Source organism: Passer domesticus, chromosome 29 (assembly GCF_036417665.1).
Source record: "Passer domesticus isolate bPasDom1 chromosome 29, bPasDom1.hap1, whole genome shotgun sequence".
NCBI classification, from domain to species: domain Eukaryota; kingdom Metazoa; phylum Chordata; class Aves; order Passeriformes; family Passeridae; genus Passer; species Passer domesticus.
In genome coordinates this window covers 672,276-698,269 of record NC_087502.1, presented here as the reverse complement: position 1 = coordinate 698,269, position 25,994 = coordinate 672,276, and the positions used below count along the sequence as shown (strand labels likewise).

Here is a 25,994-nt window from a genome sequence, read left to right as displayed (position 1 = left end):
GATGCTCCTTCTCCATCCCTGGCCTGACTGCTCCTGCTCTGAGCTCCCTGCCATGGTCATTGCTGGGGCTGGGGAGCAGGAGGGAGGAGCTCAGCGCCAACCTGGGAGGTACCAGCGAGGTCAGAGATGTGTGGAAGTGACAGTGACAGGGTGATGGGATGTGCAGATGGACACAGGGACAAGAGAACACCTCTGGGGGAAACCTCTTCAAAATTTGGGGTATTTTTGTTTGTAAAATACATATAGACATGGATACACAGACACACAGTGTGACTTTGCTGAAAGGGTTTATTGATTATTGAAGGGAAATGGCCCAGGGCTCCCAGGGGATCAGAGGGTTCCTCCAGGGATGATCATCTCCTCATGCCACCAGAGGGGATCGGGACACGGGTGTCCCCACAGCTTCCAATCCTGAAAGACAAACCCCAGAACGTGACTCTGGAGCACACTGGGCCATGGATGGGCTTTGTCCCCACCCCTGTCCCTGCAGGCACGGCTCACCTAGGCATCCAGAGAGGCAGCCAGGCGCTTCACACGCAGATCCACCAGCCTTTTAGGCAGAGGGGGCTGGGGGAAAAAGGCAGCGTTAGAGACACACTGGGGGCACTGGGCTGGACTGGGAGGCAGGGGAGAGCAGGGGGCCCTTGGGGAAGGGGCTGCAGGAGCAATGGGGTGCAGGAGCTGCTGTGCTCCTGCCCAGAAGCACTGGGCTCCTGGCCAAGAGGCACAGCTGGGGCAGGGGCTGTGTCCTGGCTCATCCAGGGGGTCCTGGGGTGACAGGGACGGGAATGCAGCAGGGGCCCTGGGCAAAGGCTTCCCTGGCGAGGAGCCGTGGGGCCGGGTGCTGTCTGGGCTGTCAGTAGGGGTGCACTGGGCTGTGCTGGGACAGACTGGGATGGCCTGGGCTGTGGTGGCCATGCAAGGGGAGGGTCTGGCACCGGCAGAACTCGTGGTACCCACCAGAGGCGTTTCCAGGTCCACGACGTTGTCTAAATCCAACAGCAGAGAGAGCAGGAGACCTGGCTGGTCACTGGGATGTCCCCAGTGCCAGCGAGGGATGGGGGGAATGAACTGCCACCCAATTCCCTGAGGGGATGCCCTCCAATGCCAGCAGCCCACTCACCTCCCGGAGATCATCTTGGGTTCCTTCCAGGAGTGCCTGGAAAGGAGAACAAAGGCTTGGTCTGGACTGGACCTTGTGGGGCTGGGGGGGGACACGGGTGCAGGGAGCAGGGCCCAGGCAGAGGGATGGGAATTCAGGGCCTCCAAGGAAATCTGTGTGAGGTGGGGGAGATCCAAAGATACTGATCTGGCATCAACTCAGGGCCCATGAGACAGGGCTGGGGGCGTGGAAGGAGCAGGGTGTGAGGTACAGGGGAGGAGAAAGGAATTGCAGTGTAGGGACATGGGAGTGCAAGGGACGGGCTAAGTGGGGACAGAAGAATGAGGATTGGTAGGGACAACACCAACAGGAATGAGAGATGGTTTGGGAGTGGGGGTTGAGTCAGGGAATTGTACAGGGAGACCTTTCTGCCATGGCCAGGAAGAAAGGCAAAGAATGGAGGGGAGTCGTGGAAGGAAAGGCCTTGGGAATGGTCAGTGGGAAGGAGTTTGGGGACCCTGAATGGAATACAGAGGAGGGACCAAAAGAGTGGGAAGGGAGGGCAGAAAGGGCAGGATGTGGGGACAGCATTTAGCTGGTGCCTCACCTTGGCCGGTGCCGGGGGGCACAGCAGGATGGAGAAGAGCAGGGCCACGCTGAGCACAGCCACCTTCATCTTCCTCTGGCTCTGGGCAGCGCTGCCTGAGGCTGCAGCAGGTGAGGAGCACATTTATCCCTGTTGGGACTCCTCCCTGCACCCTCCCTACCAGCCCCCAGGCCAAAGCCCGGCTTGGCACAGCCCCCAGCCGCAGTTTCCATAGCAGACGTCCCCAGCCCCCTGTTGCTATGGTCAGTTTCCATGGCAACCATCACCAGCCCCCTGTTGCCATGGTCAGTTTCCATGACAACTATCCCCAGCTCTCGTTGCTGTGGTCAGTTTCCATGGCAAACCTCCCCAGCCCCCTGTTGCTAGGGTCAGTTTCCATGGCAACCGTCCCCAGCCATCGCGTTGCTATAGTCGGTTTCCATAGCAACCATCACCATACCCCCGGTTGCTATGGTCGGTTTCCATAGCAACCATGCCCAACCCCCCTGTTGCTATGGTCAGTTTCCATGGCAACCATCACCAGGCCCCTGTTGCTATGGTCTGTTTCCATGGCAACCATCCCCACCTCCCGTTGCTATGGTCAGTTTCCATGGCAACCATCCCCAGCCCCCTGTTGCTATGGTCAGTTTCCATGGTATCCATCCCCAGCCATCGCGTTGCTATGGTCGGTTTCCATGGCAACCATCACCAGCCCCCCAGGTTGCTATGGTCAGTTTCCATGGCTACCATCTCCAGCCCCCTGCTGCTATGGTCACTTCCCATGGCAGCCATCCCCAGCCCCCTGTCGCTATGGTCAGTTTCTGTGACAACCATCCCCAGCCCCCTGTTGCTATGGCCAGTTTCCATGGCAACCATCAGTAGCCCGCCACCGCTATGGTCAGTTTCCATGGTAACCATCCACAGCCCCCTGTTGCTATGGTCAGTATCCATGGCAGTCATCCCCAGCCCACTGTTGCTATGGTCAGTTTCCATGCCAACCCTCCCCAGCCCCCTGTTCCTATGGTTAATTTCCTTGGCAATCATCCCCAGACAACAGTTGCTATGATCAGTTTCCATGGCAGCCATCACCAGGACCCTGTTGATAAGGTCATTTTCCATGGCAACCATCACTAGCCCGCCGTTGCTATGGTCAGTTTCCATGGCTACCATCACCAGCCCCCTGTTGCTATGGTCAGTTTCCAGGGAAACCATCCCCAGCCCCCAGTTCCCATGCCCAGTTTCCATGGCAACCATCAACACCCCCAGCTGCTATCGTCAGTTTCCATGGCAACTATCACCAGCCCCCCGTTCCTATGGTCGGTTTCCATAGCAGACATCCCCAGCCCCCTGTTACTATGGTCACTTTCCATGGCAACCATCACTAGCTCCCCGTTGCTATGCTCCGTTTCCATGGCCATCACAAACCCCAGTTGCTATGGTCAATCTTCATGGCAACCATCACCAGCCCTCTGTTTCTATGGTCAGTTGCCATGGCAGACATCCCCAGGCCCCTGTTGCTATGGTCAGTTACCATGGAAAACATCACCAGCACTCTGTTGGTACGGTCAGTTTCCATAGCAACCATTACCAACCCCCTGTTGCTATGGTCGGTTTCCATGGCAACCATCACTAGCCCCCCGTTCCTATGGTCAGTTTACATGGCAGTCATCCCCAGCCCACTGTTGCTATCGTCAGTTTCCATGGCAAACAGCACCAGCCACCTGTTGCTATGGCTAATTTCCATGGCAATCATCCCCAGACAACTGCTGCTAGGATCAGTTTCCATGGCAGCCATCCCCAGCCCCCTGTCGCTATGATCAGTTTCCATGGCAACCCTCCCCAGCCGCCTCTTGCTATGCTTAATCTCCGTGGCAACCATCCCCAGACAACTGTTGCTATGATCTGTTTCCATGGCAGCCATCACCAGGCCCCTCTTGCTATGGTCAGGTTCCAGGGCAACCATCCCCAACCCCCAGTTCCCATGGTCAGTTTCCATGGCAACCATCAACACCCCCCAGTTGCTATGGTCAGTTTCCATAGCAGTCATCCCCAGCCTACTGTTGCTATGGTCCGTTTCCATGGCAACCATCCCCAGCTCCCGTTGCTGTGGTCAGTTTCCATGGCAACCATCACCAGCCCCCGGTTGCTATGGTCCGTTTCCATGGCAACCATTCCCAGCTCTTTGTTGCTGTCGTCCGTTTCCATGGCAACCATCCCCAGCACCCTCTTCCTATGGTCAATTTCCATGGCAATCATCCCCAGCCCCCTCGTGCTATGGTCAGTTTCCATGGCAACCATTACCAGCCCCCGTTGCTATGGTCAGTTTCCACGGGAGTCATCACCTTCCCCCGTTGCTATGGTCAGTTTCCATGGCAACCATCACCAGCCCCCTGTTGCTATGGTCAGGTTCCATGACAACCATCCCCAGCTCCCCTTGCTGTGCTTGGTTTCCATGGCAACCATCCCCAGCACCCTGTTGCTGTGGTCAGTTTCCATAGCAACCATCACCAGCCCCCCGTTGCTATGGTCGGTTTCCATGGCAACAATCACCAGCCCCCTGTTGCTATGGACCGTTTCTATGGTAGCCCTCCCCATCCCCCTGTTGCTGTCATCAGTTTCCATGGCAACCATCCCCAGCCCCCAGTTGCTATGGTCACTTTCCATGGCAACCATCACCAGCCCCCTTTGCTATGGTCAGTTGCCATGGGAGACATCAGCAGGACCCTGTTGCTATGGTCAGTTTCCATGGCAACCATCCGCAGCACCCTGTTGCTGTGGTCGGTTTCCATGGCAATCATCCCCAGCCCCCTCGTGCTATGGTCAGTTTCCATGGCAACCATCACCAGCCCCTCGTTGCTATGGTCGGTTTCCATGGCAACCATCACCAGCCACCTGTTGTTATGGTCAGTTTCCATGGCAACCATCCCCAGCCCCATGTTGCTATCGTCCGTTTCCATGGCAACCATCTCCAGCCCACTGTTGCTATGGTCAATTTCCATGGCAACCATCACCAGCCCCCGTTGCTATGGTCAGTTGCCATGGGAGACATCACCAGTGCCCAGTTGCTATGGTCACGTTCCATGGCAACCATGCCCAGCTCCCGTTGCTGTGGTCACTTTCCATGGCAACCATCCCCAGCGCCCTGTTGGTATGGTCAGTTGCCATGGCAACCATCCCCAGCCCCTGTTGCTATGGACCGTTTCTATGGTAGCCCTCCCCATCCCCCTGTTGCTACCATCAGTTTCCATGGCAACTATCCCCAGCCCCCTGTTGCTATGGTCACTTTCCATGGCAACCATCACCAGCCCCCTTTGCTATGGTCAGTTGCCATGGGAGACATCACCAGGAACCTGTTGCTATGGTCAGTTTCCATGGCAACCATCCGCAGCTCCCGTTGCTGTGGTCGGTTTCCATGGCAGCCATCCCCAGCGCCCTGTTGCTATGGTCAGTTTCCATGGCAACCATCACCAGCCCCCTGTTGCTATGGTCCGTTTCCATGGCAACCATCACCTGCCCCCTCTTCCTATGCTCAATTTACATGGCAATCATCCCCAGCCCACTGTTGCTATGGTTAGTTTCCATGGCAGCCATCCCCTGCCCCCTGTTGCTATGGTCAGTTTCCATGGCAACCATCCCCAGCCCCCTGTTGCTATGGTTGGTTTCCATGGCAGCCATCACCAGCCCCCTGTTGCTAGGATCAGTTTCCATGGCAACCATCACCTGCTCCCTGTTGCTATCGTCAGTTTCCGTGGCAACCATCCGCGCCCCCCCTTGTTGCTGTCGTCCGATTCCACGGCCACCATCCCCTCCCCCCTCTTCCTATGGTCAATTTCCATGGCAATCATCCCCAGCCCCCGGTTGCTATGGTCAGTTTCCATGGGAGACATCACCAGGACTCTGTTGCTATGATCCGTTTCCATGGTAACCATCCCCATCCCCCTGATGTTATGGTTAGTTACCATGGCAACCATCCCCAGCCCCCTGTTGCTATGGTCAGTTTCCATGGCAACCATCCCCATCCCCGTGTTGCTATGGTCAGTTACCATGGCAACCATCACCAGGACTCTGTTGCTATGATCACTTTCCATGGCAACGTTCCCCAGCCAACTGTTGCTATGGTCGGTTTCCACGGCAACCATCACCAGCCCCCCTTTGCTATGATCAGTTTCCATGGCAGCCATCACCAGGACCCCGTTGCTATGGTCATTTTCCATGGCAACCATCCCCAACCCTCTGTTGCGATGGTCACTTTCCATGGCAACCATCCCCAGCCCCCTGCTGCTAAGGTCCGTTTCCATGGCAACCATCCCCAGCCCCCCGTTGTTATGGTCTGCTTCCATGGCAACCATCACTAGCCCGCCATTGCTATGGTCAGTTTCCATGGCAGCCCTCCCCAGCCCCCTGTTGCTATGGTCACTTTCCATGGCAACCAGCACCAGCCCCCTGTTGCCATGCTCAGTCCATCGTCAGGTCCATGCACACCCCATTACCAGGGGTGGTTTTCATGGACACCAGGTCAGGTCTGCTGCCAGGGCCCGTTGCCATGGCAACCATTGGCAGTCCCATCCCCAGGGTCATGGGATCCCAGATCCACAGAATTGGCTGAGCTGGGAGGGGCCCATCAGGATCCTGGAGTCCAACTGCTGGCCCTGCACAGGACACCCCAACAATGCCAGCCTGAGCCTGGCCGCGCTGTCCAAACGCTGCTGGAGCTCAGAGAGCCCTGGAGCTGGGAGCCTTCCCTGGGGAGCCTGGGCACTGCCCCAGCAGCCTCCTCTGGGGAAAAACCTTTTCCTGAGATCCAACCTCAGCCTGCCCCGACTCAGCTGCAGCCGTTCCCTCCAGTCCTGTCCCTGGGCCCAGAGGGAAGAGGTTCCCACAGCCCCAGCCAGGGACCCACTCCCAAGGCTGTTGCCATGGCCACCAAGGCTGGGACCAGCTGGGATGCTTGGATTCCATGGGCCAGGGTTTAGGAATGGGATTCCCCAATTTCCTGCTCCCACTGAGCAGGCTGCCGCTGGCTGCCCTCCCACCTCCCATGGAAAGCACAAAAAGCAAAGATCCTGGGCTGACATAAGAACAATTTACTGGGAACATCAACAAGATAAAAAACAAACAGGAACAGAAACAATATTGGTAACAGAAGGGATAAGAAAAACTATTTACATGGAAAACTACAACACAAATCCCTGGCTCTTCCGGGCCTAGTATTTCCTCCTGCCTGGAAAGGACACCCTTGTCCTCAGGCAGAGAGAGAGAATCCCTTTCCTGCCCCTGGCAATGACCCGAGGTGGGAGTGAATGTAATGACATGGCCACGGTCAGACCTTCATGTTCTTCAATCCTACATCATGCCATTGGCAGGGGCAGGAATACAGACAGGTGTCTTCCGATCATGGACCACAGTGAACATAGATCACCAGGGCTCTTCCCAATGTGGGTTCTCCAATGGTGGATAAAGCTGGAGAAGTGCAAGAAGCTCTTCCTGCAGTTGGGACATTTGCAGGGCTTCCTTTACTGGTGCCTCCGTTGGTGTCTGGTCAAGCTGGAGCTCTGGGTGAAGCTCTTCCCACACTGGGGACACTCGTAGGGCCTCTCCCCAGTGTGGATGCGCCGGTGCCTGATGAGGTTGGAGTTGTGCTTGAAGCCCTTGCCGCAGTCGGGGCAGCAGAAGGGCCGCTCCTCTGTGTGAATCCGCTGGTGGCGCAGGAGACTGGAGCTGGTCTGAAACCTCTTCCCACACTGGGGACACTCGTAGGGCCTTTCCCCAGAGTGGATGCGTTCATGCCTGACGAGTTCTGAGCTGCACCTGAGGCCCTTCCCATACTCCCCACACTCGTAGGCCCATTCCCCAGTGTGGATCATCTGGTGGCTGATCAGGTGTGAGCTCTGCCTGAAGCTCTTCCCACACTCCAAGCACTTGTAGGGCTTCTCCCCAACATGAAGCTGCCCATGGGCCACCAGCTCTGATCCCTGGCTGAAGCTCTGTCCACCTTCCTGCCTCAGGGTGGGTCTTTCCTCCTCAGAGCACCCTAGGTTGTGTTTGCAGGCCCTCCTCCTGGGGGATCTCAGTGGCTTTTCCTCCCCGTTGGATTCCTGCCCCGTGGCGTCGCTCAAAATGGCCTCTTCCACAAGGTTTTGCCACAGAGATTTGTCCTCCCTGGTCTCTGGGGAAGGCAGGACAAGGAGAGGATGAGATTGGCCTCCATGCCACAGGGAAATGGAAGAAGATCCCCCCAGTGCATCCCAAGATGGCTGTGGCAGAGGGGTTGTCCTTCAGCCAGGGGCCATGCTGGACTGGAGCAAGAGACAGGGGGAAAGAGAAACTGACTTCCTTCTCACCTGCCTGGGTGTCCTGGGGCATCTTTCTCTTCCTGGCAGCCTCCATCCACCCAAGGTTTGGGAATGAGAAATCCTGGTTTGGGGGAAAATACAGTGTATGAGCACACTGGGTTAAGGGGTTCCTCCTGCCCAAGTCCATCTCCAGTGTTGCGGCACATCCACAATGAGCCCCTGTGAGCAACCTGCACTCCCAGAGCCCCGAGCACGCTTGCTTAACCTGCTGATGGACAAGGCCAGAGACGGGTCTGTGTGCAGAGCTCCAAACGCAGTTTATTGTAATGTAGAGGGTCCAGGAACAGAGACAAAATGGGGCTGAGCACACAGGGTTTGATAAGGGGGAAAGGGGCGGGTCTGAGGGCCAAGGGCCAATGGGAACTGAGCACAGGTGGTGCAGAGGAGGGGCAGCCAACAGGGGAACCAATGAGGTAACAGGGGCGGAGCATTGCAGTAAACTGGGACCAATGGGGGACAAGAGAGGGGAGAACATTCTCAGGGAGCACATATAAGGAAAAAAGGGCAGCTGGACTGATACCAATGAAGCTCCTGCACAGTCCCCGCTCTCCATTCCTTGGCCCCCTGGGATCTCCTCTGGGGCTCTTGGAACACCCGGCAATGGAAAACAGTCGATTTTGGTGCTCCCTAACCAGGCCACAACTGAAACTTTGTTCCTTTGCCTGACTGCAGAGACCTCCAGGGCATTTTCTGCACACAGTCCCAGCCCCCAGCGCTTCCTGAAGGTGCTCCCTGCAAATTTCACTGTGCCAGGGCCTTGTCCTTGCTGTCACCTACTGGGGTGGCCATGAACAGAGCTCCTGGACTTGCATTTCCAGCTGCTGTGAAGCCAAAGCTGAGGCATCTGCAGCTGCCTGAATGCAAAAAGTGCAATAGGAGCCTCTCTCTCCAGGGTGAAATCTCCCCTCCTGTGCCAGCCCGTGTCAATGCTGCCATTCTCTGCTGCTGTTGCTGCTGGGGCACTTGGGGCTCTGGCTGAGCAGCAAAGGTGACCCTGAGCCAGGAGCTTTCCTTGGCTGCAGCAAAGCCTCGGCAAGCAAAGCCCTTCCCGGCGTTGTGCCTGTGCCAGGAGGGATTGTGCCAGCCGAGCTGACCCAAAATTTCTTCTCCCAGGCAGCTTTAGGAGACACAACATGGAGAAGCCAGAGCCCACTCTCAGCTTTGCGCAGTCCTCCAGAAGAATCCTGTGTGTGAAGCAGCCTGGGAAGAGGATTTGGTGCCAGGGAAGGGGAACTCAGAGCCCTTTTCTGCCCTGTGGGCTGAGGCTCTGCATTTCCAATGGCCCTGCAGCTGCCAAAGGGGCCTTTTTGGCTCAGCTGAGAACAGTTCTGCTGAAAACCTGTCTTAAATCTGCTTTTCCTGCAAATGTGCCCAATGAATTCTCATTTTTTTACAGCCCCAGGCCTTGTGTGAGTGTAGGTCTGAAAAGTGAAGGATGGAACAGCTCTTGTGGGGTGGTGTTTTCCTTTCCTTCTTTTGGTTTTTCTTCTTTTGGTTTTTCTTATGTTTGTTTTGGTTTTTTGTTCTGTTTTGGTTTGTTTGGTTTTATCGTTTTTTCTTTTTTTATTTTTTTTTGGGGGGGATTTTTTATTTTGTAGGGGTGGTGTTCTGTTTGGTTGGGGTTTTTTTGTTTGTTTTGGTGTGGGTTTTTTGGGTTTTTTTAGGGTTTTTTTTGGGTTTTTGGGGGTTTTTTTGGTTTTTTTTTTTTGGTTGTTTGCTTGGTTTTTTTGTTTGGTTTATTTTTTTTTTGCTTGTTTGTTTGTTGGTTTGTTTGTTTGTTTTTTGGGTTTTTGGGTTTTTTTGGTTTTGTGGTATTTTTAATGAACTCCCCCTGTCAGTTCTGGGCAGAGCTTTGTAGCTGTGTCTGACACTTGTCTGTGGCACTGTGCAGGTGGCCAGGGGGACCTTCCCTGAGCTGTGTGCAGAGGAATCCACATCAGCCCAGGCCGGGCTGGGCAGTGGCCGCTCAGTTCCATGGACTGGACGCGGCTCTGGACGCTTCCCTTGGAGTGTCTGCAGAGAGGGAACGCTGGGGCTGTCACTGCTGGGGTGTCACAGACAGGGGAACGCTGGGGCTGTCACCGCTGGGGTGTCACAGACAGGGGAACGCTGGGGCTGTCACCTCTGGGGTGTCACACACAGGGGAACGCTGGGGCTGTCACCGCTGGGGTGTCACAGACAGGGGAACGCTGGGGCTGTCACCGCTGGGGTGTCACAGACAGGGGAACGCTGGGGCTGTCACTGCTGGGGTGTCACACACAGGGGAACGCTGGGGCTGTCACCGCTGGGGTGTCACAGACAGGGGAATGCTGGGGCTGTCACTGCTGGGGTGTCACAGACAGGGGAATGCTGGAGCTGTCGCTGCTGGGGTGTCACACACAGGGGAACGCTGGAGCTTTCACTGCTGGGGTGTCACACACAGGAATGCTGGGGCTGTCACCGCTGGGGTGTCACAGACAGGGGAACACTGGGGCTGTCACTGCTGGGGTGTCACACACAGGGGAACGCTGGGGCTGCCCCGCTCCTGCCCTGTCTCCAAACAGCTCTGCCAGCATCTTGAGGGGACACAGAGGCTGAGCCAAAGGATGAGAATTGCATAAGGGGCTGAGATGGGAGGGACACATTGAATCATGGAGTTACAGAATCACAGAATGACAGAATAACAGAATTACTGAGTTAGAAGAGACCTTCAAGAACACTGAATCCAACCCAGCCCTAACAGCACCTCAACTAAACCATGGCAACGAGTGCCACAACTAGTCTTTTTTTAAACATATCCAGGGACGATGACTCTACCACCTCCCCAGGCAATCCAATCCAATAATTTATCACCCTTTCTATAAAGAAAATGTTTCTAACATCCAACCTCTATTTCCCTTGGTGCAGCTTAAGACTGTCCTCTGGTTCTGTCAGTTGTTGCCTGGAGAAAGAGACCAACCCCACTGGACTACAAATGCCTTTCAGGAAGTTGCAGAGTGCAGTAAGGTCGCCTCTGAGTCTTCTCTTTTCCTGGATAAACAACCCCAGCTCCCTCAGTCGTTCCTCACAGGATTTGTGTTCCAAGCTCCTTACCAGCCTTGTTGCCCTTCTCTGGACACGCTCCAGCCCCTCCATGTCCTTCCTAAATTGGGGGGCCCAGAACTGGACACAGCAATCAAAGTACGGTGCCAGTCCAGGGGAAGAATGCCAAGTACACCAGTGCCAAGTGCAGGGGAAGGATGACCTCCCTGCTGCTGCTGGCCACACCATTCCTGATCCAGGCCAGGAGCCATTGGCCTTCGTGGCCACCAGGGCACACTGCTGGCTCATGTTCAGCCGGCTGTCGAGCAGTACCCCCAGGTCCCTTTCTGCCTGGGCGCTGTGCAGCCACACCGTCCCCAGCCTCTAGCACTGCAGGGGGTTATTGTGACCAAAATGCAGGACATGGGACGTTGAGTCATTAAACTTCATCTGATTGGACTCTGCCCATCCATCCAACCATTCCAGGTCTCCCTACTGAGCCCTCTTGCCTTCCACCAGATGGACACACACTCCCAGCTCAGTGTCATCTGCAGATTTACTAATGAAAGACTCAATCCCCTCATCCATGTGGTCAACAAAAATATCGACCAGAGCTGGCCCCAGCACAGAGCCCTGAGGGACAGCACTGGTGCCTGGCTGCCAGCTGGATGCAGCAGCGCTCTCCAGAACTCTCTGGGCCGGCCATGCAGCCAGTTCTGAACCCAGCCCAGAGTGCTCCTGTCCCAGCCCTGGGCTGCAGCTTTTCCAGGAGTGTGCTGGGGGAGACAGTGCAAAGGCCTTGCTGGAGTCCAAATAGACACATCCACAGCCTTTCCTGCATCCACCAGGAGGGTCACCTGGTCATAAAAGGAGACCAGGTTGGTCAAACATGACCTACCCCTCCTAAACCCCTGCTGGCTGGGTCTGATGCCCTGGCCATCCTGTAAGTGCTGGGTGATGACACTCAGTATAAACTGTTCCATTTTCTTACTGGGTACTGAGGTCAGACTGACTGGCCTGTAATTACCAGGATCCTCCTTCCCACCCTTGTTGTGAATGAGCGTCACATTGGGCAGCTTCCAGTCATCTGGAACCTCAGGAGTGAGCCAGGACTGCTGGTAAATGATGGAGAGCAGCTTGGCAAGCTCATCTGCCAGCTCCCTCATCACTCTGGGGTGGATCCCATCTGGTCCCATGGATTTATGAATATCCAGCTGGCTCAGAAATTCTCTGACTGCCTCCTCCTGGATCACAGGGGACCCCTTCTGCTCCCTGATACCATCGACCAACCCAAGAGGGCAGTTTTCCTAAAGGCAAGTCATCTTCCCACTAAAGACTGAGGCAAAGAAGGTGTTAAGCACTTCTGCCTTCTCCTCATCTGCAGTTACTAAGTTCTCTCCCTCATCCAGTAAAGAACAAAGATTGGTCTTACCCTTCCTTTTACCATTAATATATTTGTAAAAACATTTTTTATTATCCTTTACTGAAGTCGCCATTTTAAGTTCAAACTGATATTTGACCTCCCAGATTTTTTTTCTATATGCTCTAGCATTCCCCTTAAATATCTCCTGAGAGACCTGACCTTCCTTCCAAAGATAATACATTCTCTTTTTTATTCCTAAGTTACTTAAAACATATCAATTTATTGTCCCCTTACCTCTAATCTGCAATATGGCACATATTTATCACAAAGACACAAGAGATAACTGTATTACCACCCAATGAGATGGTAATGTTTATTAAATGTAGGCACAGGGTAAAGGGACTCAAAGCTGTGCTAAGGATATGAGGTGTGGCCTCACCAGTGCCCAGCACAGAGGGACAGTCAGAGCCTTGATCCTGCTAGCCACACTATTGCTGACAGAGAATTCCAGGATGCCCCTGGCATATTCCTCAGCACAATTCCATTCTCCCCCACTCCCCTATGAACTAAAGAATGGACATTTTCCTTGGCCCTCCTTTGTTCTTAATATTTTTTTTAAAAAAACAATCTTTCTATAGACTTTCACAGCAGCCTCCAGATTAAGTTAAAATGAAACTTTTCCCTCTCTGATGATTTTTCTACAGGAGGTCAGGGCTGAGGGCTGGGACCTATGGTGGGCTGGGTAGGAAAAGCCCTCTGGCACTTTGTCACATGGCTTCCTTGGAGATGTTTATGGGAGGAACAAAGGTGGGACAAGAGAGAGCTGCAGGTCACTGGGAGAGGAACAAGAGTAGGCAAAGTTGTGAGGGGCAAAGGCATTAAAAAGGCCTTTGTGTCCAGAGAATCATTCCAGGCCTCTGTGAGAAAGGCAGCCGTGCCCACCAGGCCTTTGTGACCCACGGTGGCATCGTGCCCAGAGGCCGTTGTGATGAGGGTTCATGTCATGACCCTCGGGGCTGCCAGCCCCTGCAGTGGCCACTCCCAGGAGAGCAGCTCTCCGAGGAGGCAGCAGCTTCTCTGGAGGCAGCAGCTCCCCTGGGTGATTGTGGCCAGTGTTCACCAGAGCGCTCCCACAATGCTGAAGAAGCAGGAGACAAATGCCCACGGCCAGCCCCGTGAGGCGCAGCCACTGCTGTACCAGCGGCGACAGGTGAGGGACAGGGATGGAGGGACAGCCTGCAGTGGGACCTGGGGGAAGCCCTGGGACACGGACAGCCAGGCCTGGCACCAGGCCATGCTCTGTGGAGGGGACAGGGCTGGGATGGCCCAGGCACAGCAATGCCCCAGAGGCAGCGAGCCCAGCTGGGAACCCGGCCCAGCCTGGCTGCTGTGGCCAGAACCTGCCTTGGGGCCTGGGCCGGGCCTTCAGGCACATGGGGGACACCGTGCCCACACAGCCAGCTCCATCCCGTGCCTCCTCCTGCTTCCCACAGGTGACCCACAGGCAGCCACAGGCGGCACCTCAGGTCACCTGGACGACCATCACACCCATCCCTGGGGACAGGCCCACTCTGTTCCCCATGTGGTCACGGAGCCCCACCAGGTCCTGCACACGCAGGGGCAGCCAGGAGGTCGGGCGCTCAGTGCCCCGCAGCAGTGTCACAGGGCCACAGAGATTGTCCGTGTTGGACTTGCCACCTCTCCATGGCCCTCAGGTGACACTGGCACCTCCAGGCCAGCCCAGTGTTCAGATATCCAGAACATCCACTGACAGGGTCAAGCTGCCCCCTCTGCCAGCAGCACCTGCAGCAGCAGCCTCTGGATCCTCTCCCAGAGGCACAGCATGTTCTGTGGGCCCCATGGCCAGGGGCCAGCCAGAGCGTGTGCCACCTTCTCCATGGAGCACTCTGGCTGTGGGCAGAGCCCAGGGAACACCCTCCTTGGAGAAGAGAACAGAAGGGCTCTGGCAGGGGTCAGCAGCAAGGCAGGGCCATTGCCTGCCACCCGTGACACCTGCACATGGCGTGCCACTCCACACTGGGGCCCAGCCGGCTTGGAAGCACCTGGGGCACTCTGCGAAAGAGGGGGTCCTTGAGGTGCAGGAGGGGCATGGTAGCAACATCTACAAAGAGCTTTTTGGAGGCCTCAGGCCACACCTGTCAGCAAACAGGTCCATCATCTCCATCTGCACTCACAATTAGTCAGGTGCCCGCCAAGATATTGATGCAGAGCCCCAGGAGCTGCCCAGTGCTTCCAGCTCAACCAAAGGCTCCACAGAAGAGGCAGCAAAGTGCTCTGAGCTCCCGTCCCATGCCCAGTTGGCAGAGCAGAACTCTGTCTCTGGAAACTCACAGCTCTGGGACATTCCTGTAAAGGAGCTGGAGGAAACACTGGAGGAGGAAGAACTCCCAGAAGCACAGGCTGCAGGAGAGTGGGACCGAGACCTGCAGAGTCTGTGGCTTGCCCTTCTTCTTGAAGGAGAACGAGGTAGAGGCAGAAACTACTGCCCTGGCTGGAGACCTCTGGGATGAGGGCCCTGGCAAGCTCTGCCCCACATGAGAGCCTAGGGAAAGCTCAGGCTTCTCAGCTTCTCCTTTCTCTGGAGGCTCCTGTGAGGAAAGGGCAACTTGTCAGCCAGCCAAGCACACTGCACTTCACAAGCAGCTGTGCATGGGGCCTGATGATTTGTTGCAAATTACGCATAAAAAGAGGGAGGAGCTGGAGAAGCTGGAGGAAGAGAAAATGTATGCAGAGCTCTTTGGAGACATCTCCTCCTCCATAAGCAATGAAGAAAGCCCCATGACGCCCAGCTGCATCCTCAGCGATCCATCAAGTGCCACCCTGGAACCACTTGCAGACCCCTTGGTGCCACACAGCGGTTGTAGTTTGGCCAAAGACACCACAGGAGAGGCACAAAACTGCTCAGAGCTGTTGTCTCCTGAGCTGCTGGCAGACTTGGGCTCTGACTCTGAAGACTCACCCTCCCTGGAAACTCTGCTGAACGAGCTCCTGGAGGAGTGGGTGCAAGAAGAAGCGGCGGGAGAGAGGGACAGAGAGGTAGAAAGCCCGTTGTCACTCCCGCCACGAGACCAAGATGAAGAGTTAGAGATCGTGGTTTGACTAGGAAGTGAGTTTCTGAAAAAGTTGTGGTCAAACCAATCAGTGGCCAGATTTGAAACTGGCACCTGATGTGGCCACTGGGGATCTGGATATGCCTCTGAGAACACACAGGGGTTAAAAGCAGAAGATTCCCAGAGGGACTCTCGTTTTTGAGTCCGGTCAGTGAGTGGATCTGACCTCTCCCCTGCCCAGCTGTGTCTGGGTGGGGCAGGGGAGGCCATGCGGCCTGTGGGAAGGGAGGCCGGAGCCCTGCAAGGTGCAGGGGTGGAGGAGACCTGGGATGTTTGGGCAGCCCCCCCTCTGGGAGAGAGTGATAGAGACTGTGCTGGCTTGAAATTTGATATCTTGTGCTAGCACCATGGCCAGGAGAAGAAGGGGGGGCAAGGTGCCCCCAGCAGACCGTGGCTGAGGTTTTAACCTCTTTGGTGCTGAGACAATGGAAGCTGTAAAAACACTGATGCTCCCCAGCTGAGATTTGAGAGGGCACGGAGGATGGGCAAGTGAAAAGAAGGTTTGAGTGAGTGAAGAAATGCCAGCAGATGAGAAGTGCCCTAGATGGAGGAGATGATTGCAGTGGCCTTTTGGCTGGACTTCCCTCTTAAATGGCCACGGGACAGAACCAATTTCTTCCTGTAATGTAGACACTGCACTTTGGGAGAGGTGGTTGGCCAGAAGCCAGAAGTGACAAAGATGTTATAAGAAGTAGAGGGAACAGAGACTGATGGGGAGAGTGTGCTGGAGCCCTCTGCCTTCAGCGGAGAAGAATCTCTGTTCATGAGGCCCCTTGGCCCCAGGGGAGTAAATATGGGGGGGACAGGTGTCCCCAATGGTGAGAGGCGGCCACTTCTTGGAACTGGGCAAGGCATTCTTAAAAGGACCTAAGGAGCAGTTTGGATCCATGGCCAGTGATGAGTGCACTGGACATGGAAGGAAGATGATCACCACGGCAGATTCTCTTCGGGCGGCTGCCACGTGTGACATGGAAGCACAGGAGGTTCCAACTGTGTTTCCTGGGGAGGCCCATGGTGCAAGAGGGAGACTCCTCTCTCCGGATGAACTGGGGGGAGGTTGTGTGAAGGACGGTATTGGACTGAGAATTGAGTGTTAGAGGGGATTGAGTGTTAGAGGGGTGGGGGGAGGAGGTGGTTTTGGAGGGGTTCCATTGTGGATTGTGTGTGTTTTGTTTTTTTTTTCCCTTTTGTTTCTATGTTATAGATTAATAAAGTGGTTTTTGTCCCCTCCATTTCTGTTTCCTGGTCACATCTCATAGTAACCATTTTGGAAATATACCTTTCATGGGGGCACTGGCATTGTGTCAGGGTCAAACCATGACACCGTACCTCCTGGATTGCCCCATCCCAGGGGCAGAATCCATCCCCTGTGTTTGTTGGTATCCACATGGTTGCTGGTTGTCCCTTTCTACCCTGTGTCCAGGTCTCTCCAAGGGCCTTCAGGCCTTCCAGGGAGCCAATAGCTCTTCCCATTTTGTACTGGCTGTGCGCTGCTCAGGATCCCTCCCAGTCCTGTGTCCAAGCCATTTCTGGAGATGTTGGGGAGCACAGGGCCGAGGATGGAGCCCTGCAGAACCCCACTAGTGACCGGTGCCAGCCTGATGCCACCCCAGTCACTGTCACCCTTTGTGCTCAAGCCTTGTGCCCATTGTCACCCATCACATGGCATGTTTATCCAGCTGGGGCTGGACAGTTTGTCCTGAAGGATCCTGCCAGAGACAGGCTGCAAATCTTTGCTGGAATCCCAGTCTTTTGGGATTTTTTACTGGCTTTCCTTGATGAACCAGATGGGTCACCTTGTCTTAGAAAGAAATTGACAAGCTATTATTTAAACACAAAACTAACTTTATTTACAAATAAACTATTTACAGCTATAGTTGGTTTGCCAACCATAATCGTTAGAACAAAGTGATGTCCAGGTTCAATGATGTATGACGAAGTGCTGACCAAGCCTGGATCCAACCACACGCAGAGCCTTCTCTGAGAAGAACCTCAGGAAGTCAGGAGTCCTTTCTGCACTTGTGAATCAGCGGGAGGGTGTTCCTGATCAGTCTTGCCTGAATGTGCCACTCTGGACACAAGAGGTCCCCAGCTCAGCGGTGCCAGCACCACAGAGAGCATTGGGACCCTGCTGGTGATTGCTGCTCCCTCAGCCTGCTCAGGATCAAGCTGGTCTGAGCTGCCAGGCAACAGATGAATTCACAGCCATCTTTCTCCAAGGCCTGAAGTTCTGTGACCAAAACAGAGCCGAGCTGAGTTCCTGTGTTTGCAGAGACCCCCCAGTCTCCCAGCCCTCGCTCCCCACTCACCTCTGACAATCAGAGCAGGCACCTCCGTGCTTTGGTCCTTGACATGCCGCATGATGGTCCCTGGGCACAGAGCTCTGTCAGCCCCTGCTGTTCCCCAGCCTGCTCCCAGCAGCCAGGGCCCACCAGTAGCCTGGATGTGGCACTGGGCAAGGGCTGGGGGAGACAGGAGCTGCCCAAAGTGGGAGCCTGGGCTGGGCCTTACCAATGAACCTGATAGTCGAGTCTCGCACGCATTCCTGAGGGTCCTTCAGGTACTTCAGGCTCTGAAGAAGGTACTGCTCAGCCCTGCTGCTGTCCTTTTTCATCTGGAGAGACCATAGAGGTGTGAGCATTGGCACATACCCTCCAGGTGGCTGGAGCAGCCCCTCCTGCCAGCACTTCCATCACCAAGAGCCCTGTTCCCTCCCACTGGGTGCAGGAAGGGGAGATGGGCCTGGAGATGAGCCTGGAGAAGAGCCCTGTTCTTGAGCCAGGAACAAGGATGCAGCTCCAGGCTGTGGGGTCTCTTGCCTAGGCCCAGCTGCAGAGCTCATGGCCTGGCACAGTCCCTGGGGTGCATCCTCACCAAGCACTCAGCCATCTTCCAGGTCTGCCATGTCTTCACCACATGCTTCATCTCCTTCCACTTGAGGAGCTCTGTGATGGCAAGGAGGGCATTCCTGGAGGCCTGTGGAACAGCAGAAGCTGGGACATGGCTCCAGGGCCTGGGAAAGGTGCCTCTGCCTTGAGGGAGCTGGGACACGCCCCTGCCAAAGCATCTGGGAATGGCCCCTAGGTACAGGGATAGAGGCTCAAATCCCTGCTCTCCAACACCTTTGGGGACCACATAGCACACATCCCACACCTTGGTGGTGCTGGGCTGGGGCTGAGCCGTGCTGCAGTAGGCAGGGCAGGGGTTGGGAATGGCCGTGCCAGCTTGTCCAGCCCTGCTGCACTGATTCTGCAGGGACCCTTCCCAGGGTCTGTGCTGGGGGGGCTGCCCAGTGCCCCGGAGCCCCAGGGAGTGTCAGCCACCCCTCTCTGTGTCACTGCTCAGCCTTGACATCAGTACCTGGCCCACTTTGGGAGCCTTGTCGTTCATGCGAAGGATGAGCGGGGCCAGGACAGTGTGCACGAAGTTCTTCATCCACTTCTTCTCCTTCCCCACCACTGTCCTCACCAGGTCTCTGAAGGAGCTGATGCAGCTCTCCCGCACCCAGCTTTCCTCCTGGAAGGAACAAGGAGAGGTGAGCTTGGGAAACAGCAGCTGCCACCCATAATAAGGGGTGTAGCAAGAGCCTGAAGGAGAGATGTGGGACTTCAGGCGGCTCTTCAAAATGCAGTTTATTGTACCCAAGATGTTACAGCCATGCAGGGTTGTGGGCAACAGAGCCTGTGCCTTCAGCTGTCAGCTCCAGCAGTAGGCAAGCCTGAAGACCCTTTAATTTTGGTTCCAATGCATTATATACTTTGCTGAGCATCTTAATACAGAAGAACCAATCTATAGCTTAACTTTCACCCATAGCCCATCATAACTACTATAATTACCATATTCGTGTTACTATTCTCCAATCACTAAAAGTTAATATGTTACAGTTTAAGTTAGAAGTTCTTTTTCAGTTTTCTTGCAGTGGAAAATTCTGAGACCTTTTTTCTACTTGCAACGTTGGCAGTCTTGTTTGCCTGTGCTATCTTTCTGCTTGGTAAAAATATCTTCTTGTTTGAGGTGGGTTTATCCTTTGCTCTAAGTGATAAAAATCCCCTTCTAACTAACAAACCCTTTGCTTTCTTAGTTATCCAGTAGGAGTGGCTGGGCAATTCTTTTCTTCTGTATCAAAACTTGCTTCCATCCCAATTTCATTCTCAAGTTCTACATTCAGAAATCTTTCTGCCAAGCATCCATATCTGTGAGACTTTCTTGTCAAACATTCATCCTTCCCAGCAGGGTGTGACAGCAGCTGAGGTGAGGGGCAATGCTCGGGGGCCAGATTGCAGAGTGGGGAGAAGCAGAATCCATGCCGGGAGAGCCCAGGGGAGCGGAGCCTGCCCCGAGTGCTGCTGTCACAGCCCAGTGCCCCTCTCAGGGCTCGGGCTCACATTGGCCTCACCTCATCAAAGTGGTACCAGAGTATCCTCGCCACATCTGCAGCAATGGAACTGGCTTCGGTCCTCTTCAAGCACTTCATCATGTTCTGGAGGACCATCAGGGCCATCATCACCAGAGACGTGCAGTTCTGCCGCAACAGGTTCATCAGGTCTGGCAGCAGGACCTTCATTTTTCTCGCCTGCAGGAAAGACAGTTGCCATTTGGTGAGCAGGCCCTGCCAGTCAGGGAGGCTGTTTGGAGCCATGAGCCCTTGTCCTGACTCCCAGCCCAGGGTTCAAAGCCTGGCTTCCCCGTGTGTGCCCCTGACAGCACCCTGCTCACCCTGTCCTCTCTGTTGGACAGTGTGATGAGGGCCCTGAGCAGCAGGGAGGTTATCTCTCTGTCTGTGCTGTTGGCTGAATACAGCAGAAACCTGCAGGTTTTGTACAATGGAGTGAATTCCTCCTCTTGCACATCTTCGGAGGCCAGCAGCTGAAAGAAACCCTGCAGTGAGCAACTTTGCCCCTGGCAAAGCCAGCAGGGCTCCTCTGGCACAGCTTCTGCTTCCCCCCACAGCTGAGGACAAGGGCACCAGAGCTTTTGCTGCTCACTCACAGCCAAGTAAGAGAGGCAGTCGTTTTCAGCCAATGTCCGGAAAATGCCATTCTTCAGGTCCTGGAGTTGGACACGAAGCTCCTTCAAGACCTTCTCTACCATCTGGGGCACCGAGAACATCACCTCCCACAAACTGAGGGCATTCCTGCAAGGCAGAGCACTGTCAGCAGGGCCTGGGCCAGCGCTGCAGGATGTGGGCTGCCTGGGGATCCTGCCCAGGCAGGCAGGAGATGCCTGAGGAGCAGCGTGCTGGCTCTGGGCTAGCTCTGGCAGGCCCAGCTAGCTTTGGCTGTTGCAGGCCTGAATGACCCCCACCAGGGCTGGAAAGCGTGGTGGGATGGGGGGCCTGGCTCCTTGGTGGGGTCCTGCAGCGTTGTTGGGTTTGCCAGCCAGAGGGTCTCAGGGTCCCTCTCCCCACAGGGGCTTTTGGCACCAGTACCTATCTCCTCGTGGGGCGATCTGCAGCAGTGTTGTGACCACCTGCACAGGACTCCTGTCAGCCACCAAGAGAAGCAGGCAGTGGAGGCTGTGCTGGACTTGGATGTCTGTGACCAACCCAGTGTGGTAGATGTGGCTCACGATTTTTGGCACCTGGAGGGACACAGGTGAGGATGGTGCTGCCGCTGGAGCCGAGCTGCCCTTCCCATCCCTCTCTGCTGCCTCAGGGTGGCTCCAGGTGCCCAAAACATCTGGATTTGGGAGGGATGGAGGGAGGCAGGAAGCCAATATGGCAGAGCAATCCAGACACAGGCCACTTACATCCGTCAGCCACCAGTCAGGGTCTCTCCCAATCACCTCCAGCATGCTGAGAGCCACCTGATGATTGCAGGGAGATGAGTAGCGGAACATCGTAATGGTTGAGAGGATGATGTGTGTCCTCTCAGAAGGTCCCAGGTATTTTCCAACAGCCTGTGGCAGGAGGGAAAGGAACCCTGCTGATTCTGGGCCCCATTGCTTACACAAATGCTGTGGACAAAAGTCCCAGCAAGGGGAGCTCTCGGTACCTCGATGAAGTCCTTGGCATTGGGAGAATGAAGTGAGGAGCTGATCCCATCTTCCCAGTGTGCTTGGAGCTGTGCATTATCCTCTGGCAGTGTCACACCTGAAGAGTGGGGAAACTGGGACACATCAGTGAGAGACAACTGCTAGCCAACCACATCCTTGCTGGAATTCTAGATGCTAAGAATTTTAGACTTTCTGTGCTAACAGACTCTGACCCCCAGGAGAGCACTACATCTAACCTGAGGCCGTGAAAAAGACTTCCAAAATTAATTAATAGCACTAGGATTACAGGTGTATAGTTAATTAGAAATGTGTAATATCACAGGCTAGAAAACTTAAGAGTTGAAGGTTTTAGAATACAGAAATATATATAGGGCAAGATAGAAGTTTTAGGGCAGAGACAGGTCGTTCTTCTTGACCTTCTTCCTTCTCCTTCATAAGTTTGAGTAGTATTTTGTAAGTGGACAGGAAAGTCTGCATTGCGGACTTCAAGTGATTAGTTATTAGCTTAAAAGAGAAAATAATGTAGGTGTCATTTCCTAATTAGATATTTTAGCCTTAAAAGACCTTGTAACAAGAGATAGCCATTGTTTTTCTTGTTAATGAAAGACTACAGAAGTCACTGCCTGTGAGACTGGAACATTGGTAAGTTAAACACAAGTCTTAAATGAGTCTAAACATGAACTATCATCTCAAGTACCTTCAATCTTGATCTCAACAAAAGAAAAAAAAGCTGAAAACCAGCACACCCTGACAAAGTTTGGGAATGGGAATTGCTGGGGAGGAGTTGGTTGCAGCAGGAGGTGGTGCACGGGTGTAAAGGGCAGCCTTCCTCCAGTGTCTCTAGCCAGTGCTGCTGGCCCAGGAGGCTGCGAGCCCCTGGAGCTCTGCATGCAGCCCCCAGCTGCACTGTGGCTGCAGTACTGGTCAGGGGGAAGGGCCCGTGGGGCTGGCATGTGGCAGGGAAGGACACAAGCTCTCCAGGGCACCTGGGGAATGGGCGGAATGGGGCTGAGTCCTGTGTGGACAAGCAGCTCAGCTGCACAGGACCATCAAGAAGCCGGGACAGAGAATGTGGGGAAGGAATAGAGATGATAGCCGTGCTGGGGACATGGTGGCACCAGCACCAGGCACAAGGGTCCATCAAAATGCCAGGGAAGACCAGCAGATAGATCAGGGGGTGTCACTGTGCAGGGGGATGCAGCCCAGCACAGCTTCTCTTACGTTGCTGCTGAGAGATGAAATTGAGGAGGGCGTAGAGAGCATCCAGAGCCACACGGTTGGTCCTTTCTTCCTCAAATGCCATGAGGATGAGACGTCCAAACACCTTGCCAAGGACTGGGATCTGGATCTGTGCACAGGCATCATCTCTTTCCTCATTTTGACCAGCCTGGGGGAGGCAGGCAGAAGAGCAGAATGGCTGAAGAAGAAGAATGGCTGAAGAAGAGCAGCTGAGGCCAAAAGCCTGACCCACACAGTGTATCCCAGGCTGGAGGTGGCTCAGAGCTTGGTAGGGCCCTGCAGGCCCCATCTCAGAGAATCACTGGACAGCAGCCCCAGCAGGGAGAGCTCCCTCCATGCTCCTTGGGCAGTCCCATCCGACAGAAGGCTGGGGCAGAGCCGGCTCCTGGCTGGGAAGCCCAGGGAAAATGGAGGGACCAAGACCTTTCAGCTCAGAGCCTGAGCCCAGGCTGGCCTTGAAGGCACCTCGGAGCTGCAGCTCTACTGGCCATGGGGACAGGGACATGGCTGGAGGTGCCTGCTCCTCACCTCCAGAGTGGAACAGCTGGCCAGCCAATGGCTCAGGCTGCAAATCCTCTGCAAGGCCCTCTCCCGCACAACGGCTCTCTCAGAGCTGGTGAAGGTGAGCAGCACCTGGGCGCAGAGAGTCTTAGGTGAGCCCTGGGAGCAGACAGCAGCTCCTGTGGGAGCAGCGTGGCTCTCTCCTCCTGGGCTGGACTCCTACCATCCTTCAAGGCTTCCTTTCACCTCGAGCTCAGCCTCAGGAGGCTCCTGTGCCTGGGACAAAGGCCCCGGGCCAGCCTTGTGGCCAGGCAGGTGCCACTCTCTGCAGCCCCTGTACTCCAGCTGAGCCCCAGGGCAGGGCAGCACCCTCCCTGCAGTGTGCTCTGCCTGCTCACAGCTGGGCTGAGGACCATCCAGCCAGGAGTGGGCAACCCCCCCAGGGTAAGGAACAGTACCCAGACCCCCACTCTTTGCACAGGCCAGACCTCCAAGATGTCCTGCAGCACCTCGCCACATTTGAGCACCACAGCCTTCAGCAGGATGTCCATGGCCTCCACGGTCTGCAGGGAAGACAGAGAGTGATGGCAGGGATTCTGCTGCCCCTCCCACCCTGGAGACTGATCAGAATTCCCAGGGCAGGATGCCCTCACTGCCTGGGAGATCCAGGGACAGGCAGTGTCCTGCAGGCACTAGCCTGTGATGCTGGACATGGCCCAGCCCTGGGAGGGGATGGAAGGATGAGGGTGGGAAAGCAAAGCAAGAGCCTGCTGTGCCTTGGATCTCTGATCATGAGGCAGCATGGGGTGGCCAAGAGCAGCCCAGAGGGCCTGGGGTTCCTGCAGCTCACCCAGCACTTACCTGAGTATAGAGGGAAGCCTCCAGGCTCGTCATCTCCTCTTCTGGAGGAAGAAGAAGAACCCTCTGAAAGCAGGAGCTGATCAGCTGTGTGTTGTCCAGCAGCTCGGGCAGCACAGAGCTGCAGAGAGAGAGGTTCCAGTTGGATATTGGTGATGGCAGCAGCATCTCAGGGCCTTGTGCAGGTGGACACAGAGCGTCCCTCAGAGGCACAAGCAGGTACCTCAGTTGGGTGATGGCCAGCATGGCAAGCAGCTGCAGCTCTGTGCGCATCTGCTTCTGGGGCTCCTCGCTCAGCAGCGCCTGTTGAGCACAGCTGGGCTGGGACCTGGCAGCTGCCAGCACCCAGTGCCACCAGCTCCTCACCCTGCACAAGCACTGCCCTCACAGGGTGCTAGGGGTCCCCAGGTGTGCCCTCACCTCGATCTTCTCTGCCACCTCATGTCTGCGGCAGAAGCACTCCAGGCCTGCTAACGAGCCACGGTTCGTGGCGCTGCTGCACAGGCTGCAGATGCTCTCCAGGAACTGCAGCTTGTCATCCTGCATCTGGCAGCAAAGGACAGAGTGACCATGGGGCGTCTGAGAGGGGACACATGGCCAGCAGGACCAGAGCCCTGGGGGAGTACAGGGCACAGCCACCAGCCAATGGACAGCATTTACCGGGCAAGAGAGCCTGGCAAAGGTCTGGATGAATGCCATGGCTTCCTGCTCCTCCTCACACACAGCTAACCCAGCGGCACCTGACAGAGAGAAGGAAGGGCTGCAGAGAATCTGGCAATGGCAGAGAGCAGGGGAAGATCTGCCCTCCACCCAGGCCTGTGCCTCTTCTGCTGGCACAGCCTTCCCAGGCGGATCCTGGCTGGAGGGTGCCCAGCAGAGGAGCTGCCATGCTGGAGCACAGCACGGAGGGGAAAGCCCCAGAGCCTTGGGCTGAGGAATGCACTGGCAGAGGGACAGCAAAGGTGCAGGGCCTCATGGCATCCCTGCCTGCTGCCGGCCCAGCCGCGGCTCACTGCCCTCACCCTGGAGCAGGAGTTGGGGCCCCTCTGCTCACTCCCTCCTTGGCAGAGATTGTGCTGGGGCTGGCATTCAGCCCTGAGCAGCCTCAGCCTGAGGCATCACAGCCAGCCCTGGGCTGCTGTGAGCCAGGGAAACAGGCTGGGCTCCCAGCCCTGCCCAGCCCAGCAGGGCCTCTCACTCACCCGTCTGCAGGGGCTGCACCATTGTCACCTCGTAGGGCTCCACTGGGGAGCTGCTTTCCTGGGGACCCCCGTCCTCCTCCCAGGCCACCCTGGGCTGGCTCGGGGCTCTCCTCTCCATGATTTGGTAGAAAAGAAAAGTCTGGTAGCGGAGAAAGGGGAAATAAGAATCGTTTGGGAAAATCCTCAGCACCACGGGGCTGCTGAAGAAGCAGGGAAACTCTGGAGCTTGTGTGTACAGGCTCCTGGCAAGCTCTGTATTCCCAAACTATCCTCTTCTCTCCCTGTCCAGCTGGACACTGACCACAGGGGCAGCAGTGGGGTGTCACAAAGGGCTCCCCTGTGACACAACACCTACCCCCAGAAATGGATCCAGGTAACCATTGACATGGAACCTGCCCCCAGCAATGGGCCAGGGACCCGGGCAGGGAGGCTCTGGCTGTCCCTGGGGACACGGGCACAGCTCAGTCCTGGGCACACAAAGTGCTCCCAAAGGACTTCCAGGCCCCCTTTGCCCTCCTGTCCCCTCCACACATCCCTGGTGCCCCCCAGCATGCCCCAGAGCCCTGTGTTCAGACACCCCCACATGCCCCCAGGATGTCCCTGTGTGAAAAACAAGGTTCACTCTCCTGCAAAACATTCAAAGTTTAATAAAGGGCAAGAGGAGA

General features: G+C 55.6%; 1 protein-coding gene and 1 long non-coding RNA gene across 4 annotated transcripts; both read right to left on the bottom strand.

The window, feature by feature from the left end:
• Window positions 1-7,640: 7,640 nt before the first annotated feature.
• On the bottom strand, window positions 7,641-8,320 carry LOC135287473 (uncharacterized). Its single transcript, XR_010351155.1, has 3 exons — window positions 8,247-8,320; window positions 8,030-8,102; window positions 7,641-7,854 (listed from the first exon to the last, which is right to left on the bottom strand). It is a non-coding gene; the product is annotated as an uncharacterized LOC135287473 (long non-coding RNA).
• Window positions 8,321-17,402: 9,082 nt separating this feature from the next.
• LOC135287354 (uncharacterized) lies at window positions 17,403-24,306 on the bottom strand. 3 transcript variants are annotated; one of them, XM_064400707.1, is made up of 15 exons: window positions 24,131-24,306; window positions 23,758-23,832; window positions 23,297-23,401; window positions 22,751-22,916; window positions 21,529-21,626; window positions 21,284-21,433; window positions 20,964-21,115; window positions 20,525-20,669; window positions 20,252-20,401; window positions 19,932-20,108; window positions 18,896-19,051; window positions 18,410-18,511; window positions 18,047-18,149; window positions 17,845-17,904; window positions 17,403-17,765 (listed from the first exon to the last, which is right to left on the bottom strand). In XM_064400707.1, exons 1-15 carry the CDS (start codon window positions 24,293-24,295, stop codon window positions 17,629-17,631), a joined length of 1,941 nt encoding a protein of 646 aa, XP_064256777.1. In that variant the 5' UTR covers window positions 24,296-24,306; the 3' UTR covers window positions 17,403-17,628. The 3 variants fall into 3 exon arrangements, with proteins under 3 accessions (XP_064256777.1, XP_064256778.1, XP_064256779.1); XM_064400708.1 differs by lacking the exon at window positions 20,252-20,401; XM_064400709.1 differs by lacking the exons at window positions 23,758-23,832; window positions 24,131-24,306 and adding an exon at window positions 23,493-23,708.
• Window positions 24,307-25,994: the final 1,688 nt, after the last annotated feature.